The 13,907-nt window shown below is 44.9% G+C and overlaps 2 protein-coding genes across 11 annotated transcripts in view; both read right to left on the bottom strand.

The window, feature by feature from the left end:
- LOC116386431 (uncharacterized) overlaps window positions 1-13,907 on the bottom strand; it is a 20,506-nt gene that overhangs the window by 6,054 nt on the left and 545 nt on the right. For 3 of the 10 annotated variants that reach the window (XM_031852621.1, XM_031852622.1, XM_031852623.1), the window contains exons 1-27: window positions 13,160-13,298; window positions 12,951-13,055; window positions 12,706-12,824; window positions 12,154-12,372; window positions 11,848-11,935; window positions 11,329-11,481; window positions 10,917-11,014; window positions 10,367-10,539; window positions 10,159-10,275; window positions 9,201-9,458; window positions 8,857-8,988; window positions 7,881-8,747; window positions 7,274-7,480; window positions 6,958-7,182; window positions 6,596-6,820; window positions 6,246-6,473; window positions 5,935-6,156; window positions 5,634-5,825; window positions 5,236-5,490; window positions 4,896-5,066; window positions 4,519-4,713; window positions 4,207-4,398; window positions 3,328-3,533; window positions 2,916-2,984; window positions 2,729-2,773; window positions 2,099-2,161; window positions 598-777 (exon numbers count right to left, since the gene is read on the bottom strand). In XM_031852621.1, coding sequence (XP_031708481.1) covers window positions 598-777; window positions 2,099-2,161; window positions 2,729-2,773; window positions 2,916-2,984; window positions 3,328-3,533; window positions 4,207-4,398; window positions 4,519-4,713; window positions 4,896-5,066; window positions 5,236-5,490; window positions 5,634-5,825; window positions 5,935-6,156; window positions 6,246-6,473; window positions 6,596-6,820; window positions 6,958-7,182; window positions 7,274-7,480; window positions 7,881-8,747; window positions 8,857-8,988; window positions 9,201-9,458; window positions 10,159-10,275; window positions 10,367-10,539; window positions 10,917-11,014; window positions 11,329-11,481; window positions 11,848-11,935; window positions 12,154-12,372; window positions 12,706-12,824; window positions 12,951-13,055; window positions 13,160-13,213 — 5,058 coding nt within the window. In that variant the 5' untranslated portion in view covers window positions 13,214-13,298. Of the gene's footprint in view, window positions 1-597; window positions 778-2,098; window positions 2,162-2,728; window positions 2,774-2,915; window positions 2,985-3,327; window positions 3,534-4,206; window positions 4,399-4,518; window positions 4,714-4,895; window positions 5,067-5,235; window positions 5,491-5,633; window positions 5,826-5,934; window positions 6,157-6,245; window positions 6,474-6,595; window positions 6,821-6,957; window positions 7,183-7,273; window positions 7,481-7,880; window positions 8,748-8,856; window positions 8,989-9,200; window positions 9,459-10,158; window positions 10,276-10,366; window positions 10,540-10,916; window positions 11,015-11,328; window positions 11,482-11,847; window positions 11,936-12,153; window positions 12,373-12,705; window positions 12,825-12,950; window positions 13,056-13,159; window positions 13,454-13,907 lie in introns of those variants that run through there. The other 7 variants (XM_031852618.1, XM_031852620.1, XM_031852615.1 and 4 more) reach the window with 7 other exon arrangements.
- LOC116386648 (protein 4.1-like) overlaps window positions 13,417-13,907 on the bottom strand; it is a 12,401-nt gene continuing 11,910 nt past the window's right edge. Inside the window, exon 3 of the mRNA XM_031853050.1 lies at window positions 13,417-13,453. Coding sequence (XP_031708910.1) covers window positions 13,417-13,453 — 37 coding nt within the window. The remainder of the gene's footprint in view (window positions 13,454-13,907) is intronic.

Genomic DNA, 13,907 nt, shown 5'->3' with positions numbered 1-13,907 from the left:
CACACACACACACACACACACACACACACACACACACACACACACACGAGTCTTTTAAGTGACAGAGCAACACTACAGACCCTATTCAACAAGTCACACTGCATTCTTCATACACATGCACGTGTGGCACACCACATGCTGTCTCCTTGAATGGGTCCGTACATGCACACGTAACCCATTACACTCAAAGAGTGTAAGAGAACCAGGATGGACAACTGGAAGAGCCTGATCCCTTCTTTCATCAACATCTTTTGTGTGAATATATTCATCATATCGGAGAAGAATCCAACAGAGGGGAAAACTATTTTCTTTCGACACAAGACGTCAGCAAGAATTTCAGGTTCTTCTGTTCCGCTACAAATCTATGAGCACTGCTCACACTAGCGCGGCCATGTTTTCCAATCAAGCACAATCATCTCCATGGAAAACACATGTGATGATGCAAGTATAAATACAGCTTTAACCAAGTCCATTCAGGAATTCAATATAAATGAAACTTTGTGCTTCGTTTGCTCCAATTCCTGAACTGGCAGACTTAGGTTAAAAAAAGGAATTTGGAGGCGAGGGGGGGGGGGGGGGTTCCTGTGGGAGACTTACCCCATCAGCACCGGGCAGAGGCTGACCATTGATACCCAGGGTGCGGAACGGAGAGTGCGTGGACAGACGCTTGTCCCACTCACTGGGCCTGCTCTCCGGGGCGGCTTCCATGAAGTTCCTCTTCAGCACGCTGATGCTGGCATGATGCCTGAGCAGCTCCTCCTGGGGCTTATCAAAGTCCTACAGGGAGCCAAGTCCAGGGGGAAAGACAGTGTGGAGAGAGAGAGGGAGGGAGGGGGGGGAAGAGCGGGCCAGGGAAATGGGAACAGGAAAACAATAAAAAGGGAGGAAAGAAAAAAGAAGTGAAGATAGAAAGTTGGATGGGAAAGGGAAGATGAAGGATAAGACCGAGGTTGGGAGAGAGTAACAAACAGGAGAGAACAAAGAAAAGTGACAGTCAGATGATGTTGTGTTTTTTCTGTACAGATTGTGTTGACTTATTGCTGATCAAATAAACAAGCAGAAGCAGGCTTAATTAGGGATTCTAAAGGAAATGAAAAGGGGTGAGTCATCGAAATGATCAAACTGTGGATTCTCGATAGATTTTCAGTGAAGTGTGGCAGCTGATTCATGAGACCAGACTCACAGGAGTCATTGCCATGATTTATCAACGTCCATTATTTTTTTTTGGGGGGGGGGGGGGGGTTGGATGGGCAGGAGCTATAATTACACAACGCCGCATTAATGGTCTATTCATAGCATTAGGTTTTGCAGTGAAAACAGGCTGCAGATCACAGAGCAGGAGAGGCGATAATGGAAGACATGATCAAAGATGAAGCCTTAGTATGAATGGAAACCTGTTCATTTGACACAAATGAACAAGAGCAGTAGCAGCACTCATTTGGCAACATTTAGCACCAAGTTGATCTTTACTTACATCTGCAAACTATTGACTCCCATTTGACCAAACATACGATGATCTAGCCAATGAACAGATGTGTTCATCTGAACTTACTGTGGTGCTAAAGAGCAGCTTAATGATAAGTGTTTCTCCAAATGCCATCCCCTTTGGCAAAGATGTAGAATTACTTTAATCTTTATTTCTATGGTCAAAGATGTAAGTTGCACAACTGCGGAGAAATTGCATTTCTGGCAGGTTAAGACAATGAGACGGAGGTAAAAGAGCAGAAGCAGGAACAGGAGAATACTGGTGATCTGGAAAAAAATAGAACTGGAGCTGCTTGTGAACAGTGAGAGATAAAGGATGTTTTGGAGTACAGCCTCCTTGAGGAGTTTGAGTACCAATGTAGGTGTCAGAACAAACTACTTCTTTGTTGTGAATTCAACAGCACTCTCCTGAAACAATTGGATTAGTTATGTTGCAACACACACACACACACACACACACAGACATTTATCATTTAATCTGCAGCCAATCATTTACGCTGATGCAAAGAAGTGCGAATCATGCCACATGCAAGCGTGATGTCAAACAGTAGCCGCTGTGCCAAAGAGCAAGAGCACACAGAAAGAGACCGACGTCTCCAGAAGGGATACCAACCTCCAACATTAAAAGGCTATGTCTGATATAAATTGAGTCACCCTCAATTCTCTTAGCTCTTTTCTGTGAAAAATAAAAAGAACAAAAGAAATGTGGGTTTGTTTCAGTGTGCTGGCAATAAACTGCCACACGATGGACATGCATACTAAAAGAATTCACTACAGTGTTAATACGAAAGACAAAGACAACCTAAGAATGTAGAGGACCGACTTAAGAACCCTAGTTTCATAATGAGGAGAAAATAAAGAAAGTTATCATGCTTCGTTTTAGTAAAGGTGCACAAATCTATAATCATGCATGTGTGCATTCCAGGGTTTACAACAACAGCAAGCAATGAGAGGAAATGAGTGCCTTGTAAACTTTCAAACAGCTAATATGTGTAAAAAACATACATTATTCTATTCTCACCAGTTACTCTCTGTTTACATATTCCATCTATTCTTCCATTCTTTCTACCTCGTAACATTTACTGCATGTGCATCGAAACCTGATGCGGATTGCATTAAAGACTGAATGGAAGCACAACATGAGAAGAGGGTGAGATTGGTCTTTTTTTTTGGGATGAGGAGCTCGATATTGTCAGAATGGAGGTGGAGAGATGGCTACGGAATACCGGGCTAAGAATCTGACCTTTCGCATTCGCACCACCTTCGTGCTCGTCACCTCAGACTTGTGCTACCCCGGGGGGGGAGGAGAGAGGGGACACATGTTAGCAATCCTCAGCTTGTTGGCTTCCAACACTCACATCTCAAGCCATAGTGGAAACAAGCCGTCTCGAGGGCCCGACATGCAGGAGCCCACAGCGGCCGACACTCACCTGAATGTCCCCATTGACGGTGGGCATCAGTGAAGAGTCTACTTGTCTCTGGTCCCTCCAAACTGCTGGCTACAGCAGCAAGAGAGACACAGTTCACACTCAGACACAGAGAACCAGCTCTGCGTGCTACTTTGATTAATCAAGACTATGAGGCATTTACATTTAAAAAAAGTGTGTCTTCATATTTTATAGTATCATCACCTACAATATCCCAATTCCCAGGCAATAGCTATGAGGACAAATCAGGAATAATTTGTTGACTTTTAAAAAGGAACCAGCTGTTCTGTAAGGCATATATGGTTACCCACACACACACATACTGTATATGATGCTACATTGTTCCTGCACTTAACCATTTAGATTGAATTACATCACAAACATGTAAAACAGTGACAGGAGTGAAATTCAATACCTTGACCTCAGCCATGGCCTCCATTTTTGAGGGCTCCACGGCTTCTACAGTGACCTCGAGCTTTCTTTCCTCTTTGCGGCCGGTCTTGATCGGAGTGGAGGTCTGGGGCAGATCGAAAGGGGCCATAGGGATCCCTGCCTCGGCTAGAGCAGCCTGGGAGAAGACCGGAGCGCTGACGGGACGGGCACCCCTCTGTGTGCTCACCGCTAGACCAAACACAGACAAAACGCAAACGTTAACAAAAGGATATGTGTTTTAGCACAATGCGTTACGGAGGGATAAGACTGCGTCCACATCGGACATGATCGAATCCCCTAAGTGAGTCAAATGCACAGTACAACAGTGCATTTTAAATACAGTAACATACAATAGCGCATCTCAGCAAGCGGCCACGTCATACTTACAGTGTTAAGCCTCGATGTGATCAGATATGTGCACACACTGTACGGGTATACTGTACCTCATATGCTCCGTTTAGTCTCGTTTAGCACACGACAAAATCGGAGGTGGGTCAGAAGCGAATGTCCACAAAGTGGGATGAGAGCAAAAGCACGGATTAGTTCTTGTAGCGATCCGACGACAGATGCAAAGTTAGATGACGTTAGGCTGTAAAGCTCAAAGTGGTTGAACTGGTGAAATGCTGAGGTTAAGAAAGCGTTATTTCTTCAATATTCGAAGCACGATCAGAGGTCCTTGAATGATGGAGAATGTGCGTTGCCGTCTGTGGACAGTTCCTCTTGTAAAGAAAAGTCAGCGTATCCTGTAAACGGGCTGCAAATGTTGCGAAGTGTTTTTCATGGAGTGAAGAAAGCGTGACCGCGTGTGAGCTGTTCATCTGCAAAATCAAAAAAAAAAAAAAAAAAAAAAGGTGAGAAATACCTGACTCTTTGAGGCCAACATCTAGAAGAACAAACCAATCATCATTGACGTGCGTTTGTGTGAGCGGACGTCTTTCCTCCAGCATCCGCTTCTCAAACTGTGAACTCCTCTCAGAAACAGCGATCCTTGTTTTGGCCACAGCTGTTGGAATTCTCTCCTCCGCTGGGAAGTGGATGCGCTCGGGGACAACGACTAGCACAGACACACAACCCGGTATTAATATTGAAATAAAGTACAAAATATAACGACATCTGCATGCATAGCGAAATAGACTGCCCCGCTAAATCTATGTAAAAATCATTTGTATTATACCTGATTTCTTAGTGGCCACATCCAAGAGAATAAACCAATCATCTTCTACCTCTCTCACGGCTGGAGGCGGTTTCTGCTGTACCGCCTTCTCCTGCTGCCACTTCTCCTCCACTAGAGTGATTCTCTGCTTATTGGCTGCAAACTCTTTATCTGTTCTTACTTCAGGGCGTGTACCGATACGTTCGTCCACAGCCGCTAGCGTAGAATACACACAAAGCCTTATCAGTCAGAACACAATTCCACTTCTACTGAACAGGTAGAGATATGTAATAAAACGGTAACACACACACACACACACACACACACACACACACACACACACACACAGACATAATGTTATTCTGTCTGATTCCAGTCACACACAAACAGCAGAATACCTGGTACTTTTGCTGCAACATCTAGCAGCACAAACCAGTCATCATCCACCGGTGTCGGATGTGACGGTTCAATCTCCAACAACTCCACAGGGGGCCTCATGTCTTCCACGATGAATTTTGGTTTTGGTTCAGTGGCTGCCACCACATCCACCACATGCTCAACCACAGCAACTAACATAGAGAAATAGGGGTAAATACATCTAGAAGTAATCTTTGCTCGAGCTATATAAGGTTGAAAGCAGCCGGTGTGTGTGTGTGTGTGTGTGCAGTCCAGCTTATGAGTCACCACTCAACGGAGCCGTTTAGCACAGAGTATGTACGCTTTGTAAATGAAAGGTACCTGACGGTCCGACAACAGGTTTTTCGCGGATGATGTCGAACAGGGCAAACCAATCATCTCCTCCTCCTCCTCCTCCTCCTCCTCCTCCTCTCTCCGACGGTGATGCAATTTCGCTAGTTCTAATTTCAGACAGACGTGTCTCATCTTGCCTGCAGTCCACACCAATTATCATCTTCTCCCATGTTCTAGTCTCTGCGGTGGTCACCTCAACCTCAAACGTCTTCCTCACATCCGGAATAATCTCAACAGGAGTAGCTGGCACAACATCAGACAAGAGTCAAAGAAGCCGAGCGACAATAGTGTATCCACCAAACAAAGTAAGCTAAACGCTGCAGAAATTGTCTTTGAATATAATATTTCAGAGTAAATTCTGGTGTGACATATTATATTACATATACCTGATGGTAGTACAGCTGGCTTTTCACGAACAGCATCAAACAGCACAAACCAGTCATCATCTCTCTCTGGCCGAGAAGGCTGCAGTCTAATCTGTTCAAGATCAACCTGCTGCAACCTCCGCTCTAGGCTCATCACTTCCATTTGCGGAGGTTGAACGCTTGGATAAGTTAGGCTCGGTACTGCCAGAGAAACTGAGAGCAAAACAGGATTTATACTCAAACTTCAGCCAAAAAGGAAGAATCTAACAGAGACATCATATTTTATACAGTTACCAAAGGAAGACTTAAAGGCTGTGGGTACCTGGAGGTACAAAGGCAGTTTCTCTGGGAACAACCTCCAGTAGAAGACACCAGTCATCGTCTCTTTCTCTGACTGGCTGGGACATTCCCTGCTGTCCTCTGTCGTCTTTCTGCACCACAATCTCTTCACCTACGACCTCCTCCCTGGACTCTACGGTTATTGTTTCAGCCACAGTAGATGTGCTTTCTTCAGGATACACTTGAACATACTCTGCCATGGTAACTAATGACAAACAGAATGAATGAGCATTAAGACACTTATAATACGCTTGTAAGTCGTTGTGATGGGCCCGGAGGGAAAGGCGACAATACCTGGTGGCACATATGACGGTTCTCTAGTGGGAACATCCAGCAGCACGAACCAGTCATCTTCTATCTCTCTCGCAGCCTGCGGCAGTGCTACAACTTCACTCAGCACTCGTTTTATTTCTGTGTCTGCTGCCATACTCTCCACTCTTTTTTCTCCCTCCTCATCGGCTGCTATTCTAACTAGAGAGACAAGTTCTTCTTGGGACACTTCAACACGCTCCGCAACAGCAACTGAGACAAAAAAAAAAGAGATAAAAATCCTCAAACACTATTGACAGTAATGGGGATTTCAGAATAAGAGCATCCACAAAGCTCAGGATGATTGCTTTGATAATTTGGGATTTGAGCAGTACCTGGTGGTACATATGCTGTTTCTCTGGGATCAACATCCAGCAACACAAACCAGTCATCATCCCTGTCAGGCAGTGGCTGCTGCGGCATCTCTTGTAGATGTCTTGGCTCCTCTTCTCTTAACTTTGTCTCCTCAGCTACTACTTCTCCAACGTCCTCCTCGGTTGCAGTTCCAGCCACAGGGACACAACTTTCTGCACCCAGCCGGTCTCTTCCCTTCAAGGTAACTGGCGTGAGTAAAGTCGAGAGAATGTCTTTTAACAGAAGCAGCAATACGCACTTCCTGTATATTAGCGAGCAAGCAGAAAATAAAGCACAAGAGAGCCAACGTTTTGAAAAGCAACACGGGGGATTTGAGCAGTACCTGGTGGTACATAAGGTGTTTCTCTGGGAACAACATCCAGCAACACAAACCAGTCATCATCCCTGTCAGGCAGTGGCTGCTGTGGCATCTCTTGTCGATGTCTCGGTGCTTCTTCTACTATCTTTGTCTCCTCAGCTACTACTTCTCTAACATCCTCCTCGGTTGCAGTTCCAGCCACAAAGACAAAACCTTCTGCACCCAGCTGTTCTCCTCCCTTCAAGGTAACTGATGTGAGTAAAAGCAGGAGAAAGTCTTTTTACAGTAATACACACTTCTTGTATATTAGCGAGCAAGAGAGACAAAGTTTGAGCAGTACCTGGTGGTATATAAGGCGTTTCTCTTGGAACAACATCCAGCAACACAAACCAGTCATCATCTCTTTCCATGACGGTCTGTGGTGGTGGGATCTCTGGTATACGCCAAACTTCTTCTTCTCTCATTGTTCTCTCCTCATATGTTGTAATCTCAGTCTGGGAGGTGAGATACTCGCCTTCATCTACCTGAGCACGTTCCACAGTAGCAACTACAGGTGACAGTGAAGACACAGAGTCTTTGAACATGGGAGCAAACATGCAGCGCCAAAAAAGCCGACAGTAAAAGAAGCAGGACAGCGTGTGGTGAGGTTATTCTCACCGGCAAGAACTATTTCCAACGTAAAGATATTACAAAAGCCACAAATCCACTCAATCATCACAAAAACATCTCATAGCAAGTACAATTTCAGGAAAGCTTGTTGGTTAATATGTTAATGTTGAACTCATTGGCTGTGAGGAAGGCTTAAGAGGAATGTTCTGTTTAGGCTGAACTCTATGGATGATATTTATATGATGTATGTAAAACAGTACACACAAATCTATTGGCGAAGGTAAGTCTTAGAGCGATTAGTAGAGGTCTAAAGCGGTTTGCATTTTCACATACTGTACCTGGTGGTTGGAGAACAGCTTTGTATGGAGGGCGGTCCAAAAGTATGAACCAGATATCCTTATCTGCCAGCTGAGCTCGATGCTCAGCCTGAAGCCTCTCTGTACCTTCTCCCTCAGTTATCTCCTCCAGTATCTGCGTCTGAAGCCTCGTCCTCTCTTTTTCTAGCCTCTCCACTAAAACGACACCATGCTGTACCTGCACACCCTCCATTTCTGCCTGCGTCGGCCCTCTCTCGTCTACAATAGTAACTCTTTTCTTAGTCCTGCGCTGCACCTTCTGGTGTGCTACTACACAAGTGGTACTGGTGACATCTGAAGATCCAGACTTCAACTTCTCCTCTACCTCGTCTCTCCATTCCTTTAGCTTCCCTCTCAAGCGGTCATCGGACAGACTCTCGTCCGTCACTTCTTTTTCCCTCTCCTGCTTCATCTCGGCCCCTTCTTCTTCTTCTTCTTCTTCAGGTAACAAGCCTTTTAAAAACACCTGCTTTATCTGCTCTTCTAATTCATCCACTCCCTCCTCTTTAGTCTCCGTTGTCCTCACAGATTTCCTCAAGTGTGTTTCTGTTATACCTTCAACTTGTTTCTCCTGCTCAAAATCGCCCTCTTCCTCTCTTAACCGATCTACCTCTTCCTTACCCAATTCGTCTTCTATTACTTCCTGAAGTCGCTCTGCCCTCTCATCCATTTCCAGGAGCCTACCCTCTAAATCCCTAACTTCTCTCAGCCTCCTTTCCAAAACATCCATCTCTGCCAGCTCGTCAGAGATCAGAGTTTCCTGCAGCCTCTCAATGGTCAGTTTCTGCTCTGCCACACGCATGCCCTGCTCGTCCTCCTGCTGGAGCTGGAGCTGAGCTAGGAGGGACACTGGTAGGAGTAAAAAGGGGAACAATGACCACGAAAGGAACTAAAACGTGATTCATATTGCAGACTGTTAAAGGGTTTGTACCATCAGTATTCTAATTCTGAAACTCACATGGTTTGTCAACACGCTCGAGTGAGGAGAGGCTGAAGATTCGGTCAAAGTAAAGGAACCAATCATCTTGCTGTGTCCGAGTTGGTTGCAATAGGCGCTCCATAGAGATCATTTTTGCCAAGCTGAGCTTCGCTGACAACATCAGAGAAACAATACTGAACATTATATACCGGACGGGCAAACACACACAAATCTCACACTGCAAAATGCTGAATAGCACCACGTGATAGGAGGTCACAAAATGTTGATGTGTGTTCTTTAAAAATCAAAGCTTCAGTGAAAGATTAAGATTCCTTTTCGCAAACTGCGAAATGACCATTATCAGGCATTGAAAGTGCAAATACCTGTCTGTTTCACAAAGTCAAAAGGTGCAACAAAGGGAAAAGGAGGATGCCGTTGGAGCAGTGCAGACCACTCATCCTCCTTTCTCCTCTGCTGTTGCTCATCAGATGGCAGCTCCTGCCAAGGCTGACTGACCGTTTGGGTGACGGTTTGAGAGCCAGTCTGCCCGGTCTCATTGTCCTGCCGGGTTACTGTGACTGCGTGAACAGACTGCCCTTCCTCCCAGGACTCAATGAAAGTCTGCCCAGAGTCCCCTGTGGCTGTGAAGAGATGACGAGGTGATGGCAGTTATGCAACGCTTCTGCTGGAGCAATGACAGCCACTGTGAATGCTTCATAGTGCTTCAAGCACGTTTCTGACCAAGCCAGATGCCAAAGCATTTGTGAGTCCAGTAAGCTGCAGTTAGAACAAAGCCGAATAAAAGATGCCTCTCATCCTTTACAACACGAGCAGATGAAAAAGGGCAAAACTTGTAGTTACTTTTCAATGTTTAAAGTAACCACTGGAGCAGTGACGAGTGAGTCGGTCAGTTAAGATGTTGAACATAAAAGGTACAAGTTGCAAGCAAATGAAAGCCATTGTGCAACGCACATCGAGCGGCAACTTCTGAAATTGCCCAAAAAAAAATGAGGAACAGCAGCTTCAAGACTGGAAATGCCCGTGTGTAATTAAGCGTGTGAGGAAACGCCTTATTTCCTTCAGAGTGACCATAGTCACCCCGGTGATAGAAGGTGGGTGACATTACCCACATGTCAGAGTACGGTCAGTGTTCTGACAAGTTAAACATCTGTGCTGCAGGTAACAGGCAATGTTTTCGTAACGACCACAGGCATAAAAGCAAATTAGCCAGAACGGACGAGCGTGTTAAATGATGCGATAAAGCCGACTGTAAGCGAGAATTTAAGAAATGCTGCAAATATGTCAGAAAGCGCTGCTGCGGCTCCACACAGTTCCTGGTACCTGGGAATTCAGGAGAAGACCGGGGTTTGTCAGATGACAGCATCAGCGACCAATCATCAACCTCACACCTGGTTGATGCCGAGAGTCGTTGCAGGAACTGGAGAGTTTCATCTCCAGCTGCAAGGGCGAAACACGTCAGAGAGTAGCTTATCAAACCTGTGCTTTGATATAACGATTCCAAACATGGGGCTCACACTCTTGCACATACCTCCATCTAGGTTACGGGACAGCCTCTTGCTCGCAGAGCGTGTGAAGCGAGGGGCTGGACGGTCAATCAAGGAGCTGGCCTGGCGGGTCTGGGCCTGCGTACGTCCGCTGTACCGGAACTTGGAGCCCAAGACGAGGAAGCGACGTGATGAGGGGGGCTCCACTGTTGGAACTCTGCGGGAAAAAAAATGTTTCTTATTTTCTCATCCAGCCAACATTAAACACACTCAGATCTAGACCCACGTGACAGGAGTTCAAACATTACATCATTTCAAATTAAAGGATTTGGCAATCCCTAAAAGTTTTCATTGTTATGCAACAAGGTTAGCAACAACATCAACCTTTATCTCATTAAGTAGACAAAACCTTTGAGGTTTAATTCTAAGGTCAAGACTATAGGTATCCAGCTTTCCCTCTGTGGTCAAACTGCCAGGGAGCCAATATAAGGCTTAAGCTGCAGAGACCAGTTAACCAATTATCTAGAGGACAGGCAGAGCCGCAACATGACCTCCGTTGCTGGGCAGAGAAGTGCCATTCAGATGACTTGTTACCTGAAGAAGGTATGGTGTTCAACGCAAACTTTCCACAGCTTCTTTGATGCTTTGTAGTTTGGCAGTTTAAAGCCGATTGTGCTTTCATACTGCTCTTGCTGTAAGTGAAAAAACAAAAAGTCAAAGTCAAATATAATGACCGTATGTTGACATTATTCTGTCATGCAGTATGACATACAGAGCTTCATAAAATGAACGTATTGTAAATCATGTCAATTCTAAAAGACAATCTCTTAAATGTATATATTAGAAACCTTATTTATGAAATATTTACTATAAGAACAGCTACAGAATAACCGAGAATCAAATATTGGTGGTTTTCATGCGGTAGAAAGAAGAGCAATCTATTTACTACACAAAATACACAAATATATTTTAAAAAACTGAATGGAAAATGTGAATTGAGATTTACCTCTGACGGCCTGATTTTGATGAAGAAGCTGCTGCGTTTGTAAGAGATCTTCAGCACCTTTGGCCAAGGGAAGCGGTTGATCCTCAGCTTGTCCTTGTAGACCATCAGACCACCAGAGCAAACCCCCAGTGTGATGTCCACACCGTCAAGATCCTGCATGCGTAGAAACAGGATGAAACGTTATGATATTGCATCACTGCATGCCATCGCCATCACCCTGTACTTCCAGCGACCGGTCACTGGGAGGCAGACTTCCTCACACCACAGAGGACAGGGAGTTGAGGTCAAGGATTTTGAAATGGCATTAATCTCTCCTATTTTTTCTGAAAGGGGGCTGACATCAATTCTGTAATTAAAATCTGGATGCAACTGATGTAATAAAAGCATGCTATGGTAAAATGACACAGAGGGAGTCGGTAAATCCTTGAACATTAGAATTCCCATGAAAACCTTGCGCCATCAGTTTACCCACACAACACTAATCTAAACTGGTAACAAAACTCAAACAAAAAAACCTACCTTGGCTCGGTGCAGGTCAACTCCATACATGGCAAGTTTCTTGGCATTTTCCAGAAACATAATGTCTGCCTGGGCTGGATTCATTGACCTGGAAAAAACACAGATGAAAAGGGTCTTTTCAAATAGAAGTTCTATTGTCATCGTTATTCTAAGGACCTGTCAAATCATCCAGTTATATAAGCGCTGAAGATGCAGAGATCCTTCACAGTTCGGGTCTGCTGAATTGTGCTCTCTCAAACTTAAAGAGAACTTTTGTCAAAACATCACTCTGTAGCTACGATCGATGCCCATCCCCCCTTCGATTACCTGTACGTGCGGTGCAGCTCCATCACCTTTTCCTCCAGCTCTTTGCTCTGTCCCGGGGCCAGGCTCAGATCCTTAACATAATCTGTCCCGTGGACCTCTGGGTCGTACTCTCCGAGCTCCGACTGGGCTGTGTAGGAGCCCAGCAGGGACAGTGTGACAAAGGAACAGGGAAGGATGCCTTGCATAATGTCCTTCCTCAGCTGAAGGCACAGAAAGTACCTAAAGAACATGTGAAAGAAGAAAAATAAGCTCACTTATAGAGACGTTTTCATGATAAAAGATTCTGCTGTGGTGACATACACGTTTGAGAGTTAGAGGAGACAGTGGAAACCACTCTTATATATATATATTCTATATGAAGCCAATTCCAACAGGCGCTTAGCTTAGCATAAACACTGGACGCAGATGGAAACGGCTAGCCTGGCTCTGTCCAAGGTGTTAAAATGTGCAAACCAGCACCTCCAAAGCTCACTTAATGACATGTTATATCTCAAGAGAATAAGCAGATTTCCCAAAATGAGGAACGGTTCATTGAACACTGGAGACATTCACCTGGTGAGGTCTTCGGTAAGCTGTGCTGGATCCGGAGGGTAGAACTTCACGCTGAACGCAAACTCATAAACAGCACCTGAGACCTGTTTCCTGATCTCTTTGGTGGATTCAAACCATGTCTGCAGACATTTTGGGGGGGAAATAAAATGAACAACTGCTCACAGCCATTTTCAAGTGTCATGTAAAAAATGTCGCTTTGCTCTCGCAGAGCGACTAAAACTACAGCAGAGGAAAAAGCGGCCTACCTTGCTGGCTGGGGTTTCACAGGTAGAGAGGCCAAAGTAATCTCTCTCCAGCAGGTTGACGTGGTCGCACACCTTTGTGAGAAGGTCTTGGACTTTAGCATGTTTCTACATGAGAGAGAAAAGCAGACAGAGGGAGAGGGATACTCTTCAGTCTTCATAACCAACACACAAACACAAGACAACGTGCTGTAACGTGTGAGGTCTCTTACATCAAGCTCACACTCAAACTGAGTGTCGTCCAGTAAGGTGACTTTGCACTGCATGGTTTTCGGACGTTTGGGGCCTTTAGCCTCTTCTGACTTCTTCTCCGTCTTCTTTTCTTTCACAGGCTTCTCCTTCTTCGCCTCCTCCTCCTCCTTCACCTCCTCCCCCTTCTTCTCTTTTCCTTTGGCTTCTTTCTCCTGTTCTGCTGCTTCTTCCTCCTTTTTCTCTGCCTCCTCCTCCTTCACTTCTTCGGGCTCCTTTTTTATCGCAGCTTCTTCCTTTTGTTCCTCCGGAGCCTGCTGATGAAAGTCAAAACAAGACATTTGCAAAGTGTGTCAGATACAGATGAACAGAATGTGGGAGGACTCCATGTTTTATTATTTATTATGATAGGGCTATACTGAATATGACTACAGACTTTAGTAAACAGCTAATCTGCTGTAGCTGCTGCTTGTATATCTCACACCAGCATGGAACATTTTAGTTTCAGGCCAAGCTTTTCAGCTCAAATCAGCGTCGTTACTTTCGCTGAGCAAGCTGTCCACATCATCAAATATTCATAAGAAAGAAAAAAAAAAAAAACATGTGTTCCTCCGCTACACTCCAATCTGCTGCAGGGATTTGTATACACGAGATAATGTTTTTTCTTAATTCGTACACACCAGTGATTAAAAGGAAAACTTAAGACATTTTGACAAATGCAGTTATTTTCTTTCTTGCCAAGAGTTAGATGAGAAGATCAACTTCAGACCC

Source organism: Anarrhichthys ocellatus, unplaced genomic scaffold (genome assembly GCF_004355925.1).
Source record: "Anarrhichthys ocellatus isolate YVR2014 unplaced genomic scaffold, GSC_Weel_1.0 scaffold13, whole genome shotgun sequence".
NCBI lineage: Eukaryota > Metazoa > Chordata > Actinopteri > Perciformes > Anarhichadidae > Anarrhichthys > Anarrhichthys ocellatus.
This window is presented reverse-complemented; position numbering and strand designations above follow the sequence as displayed.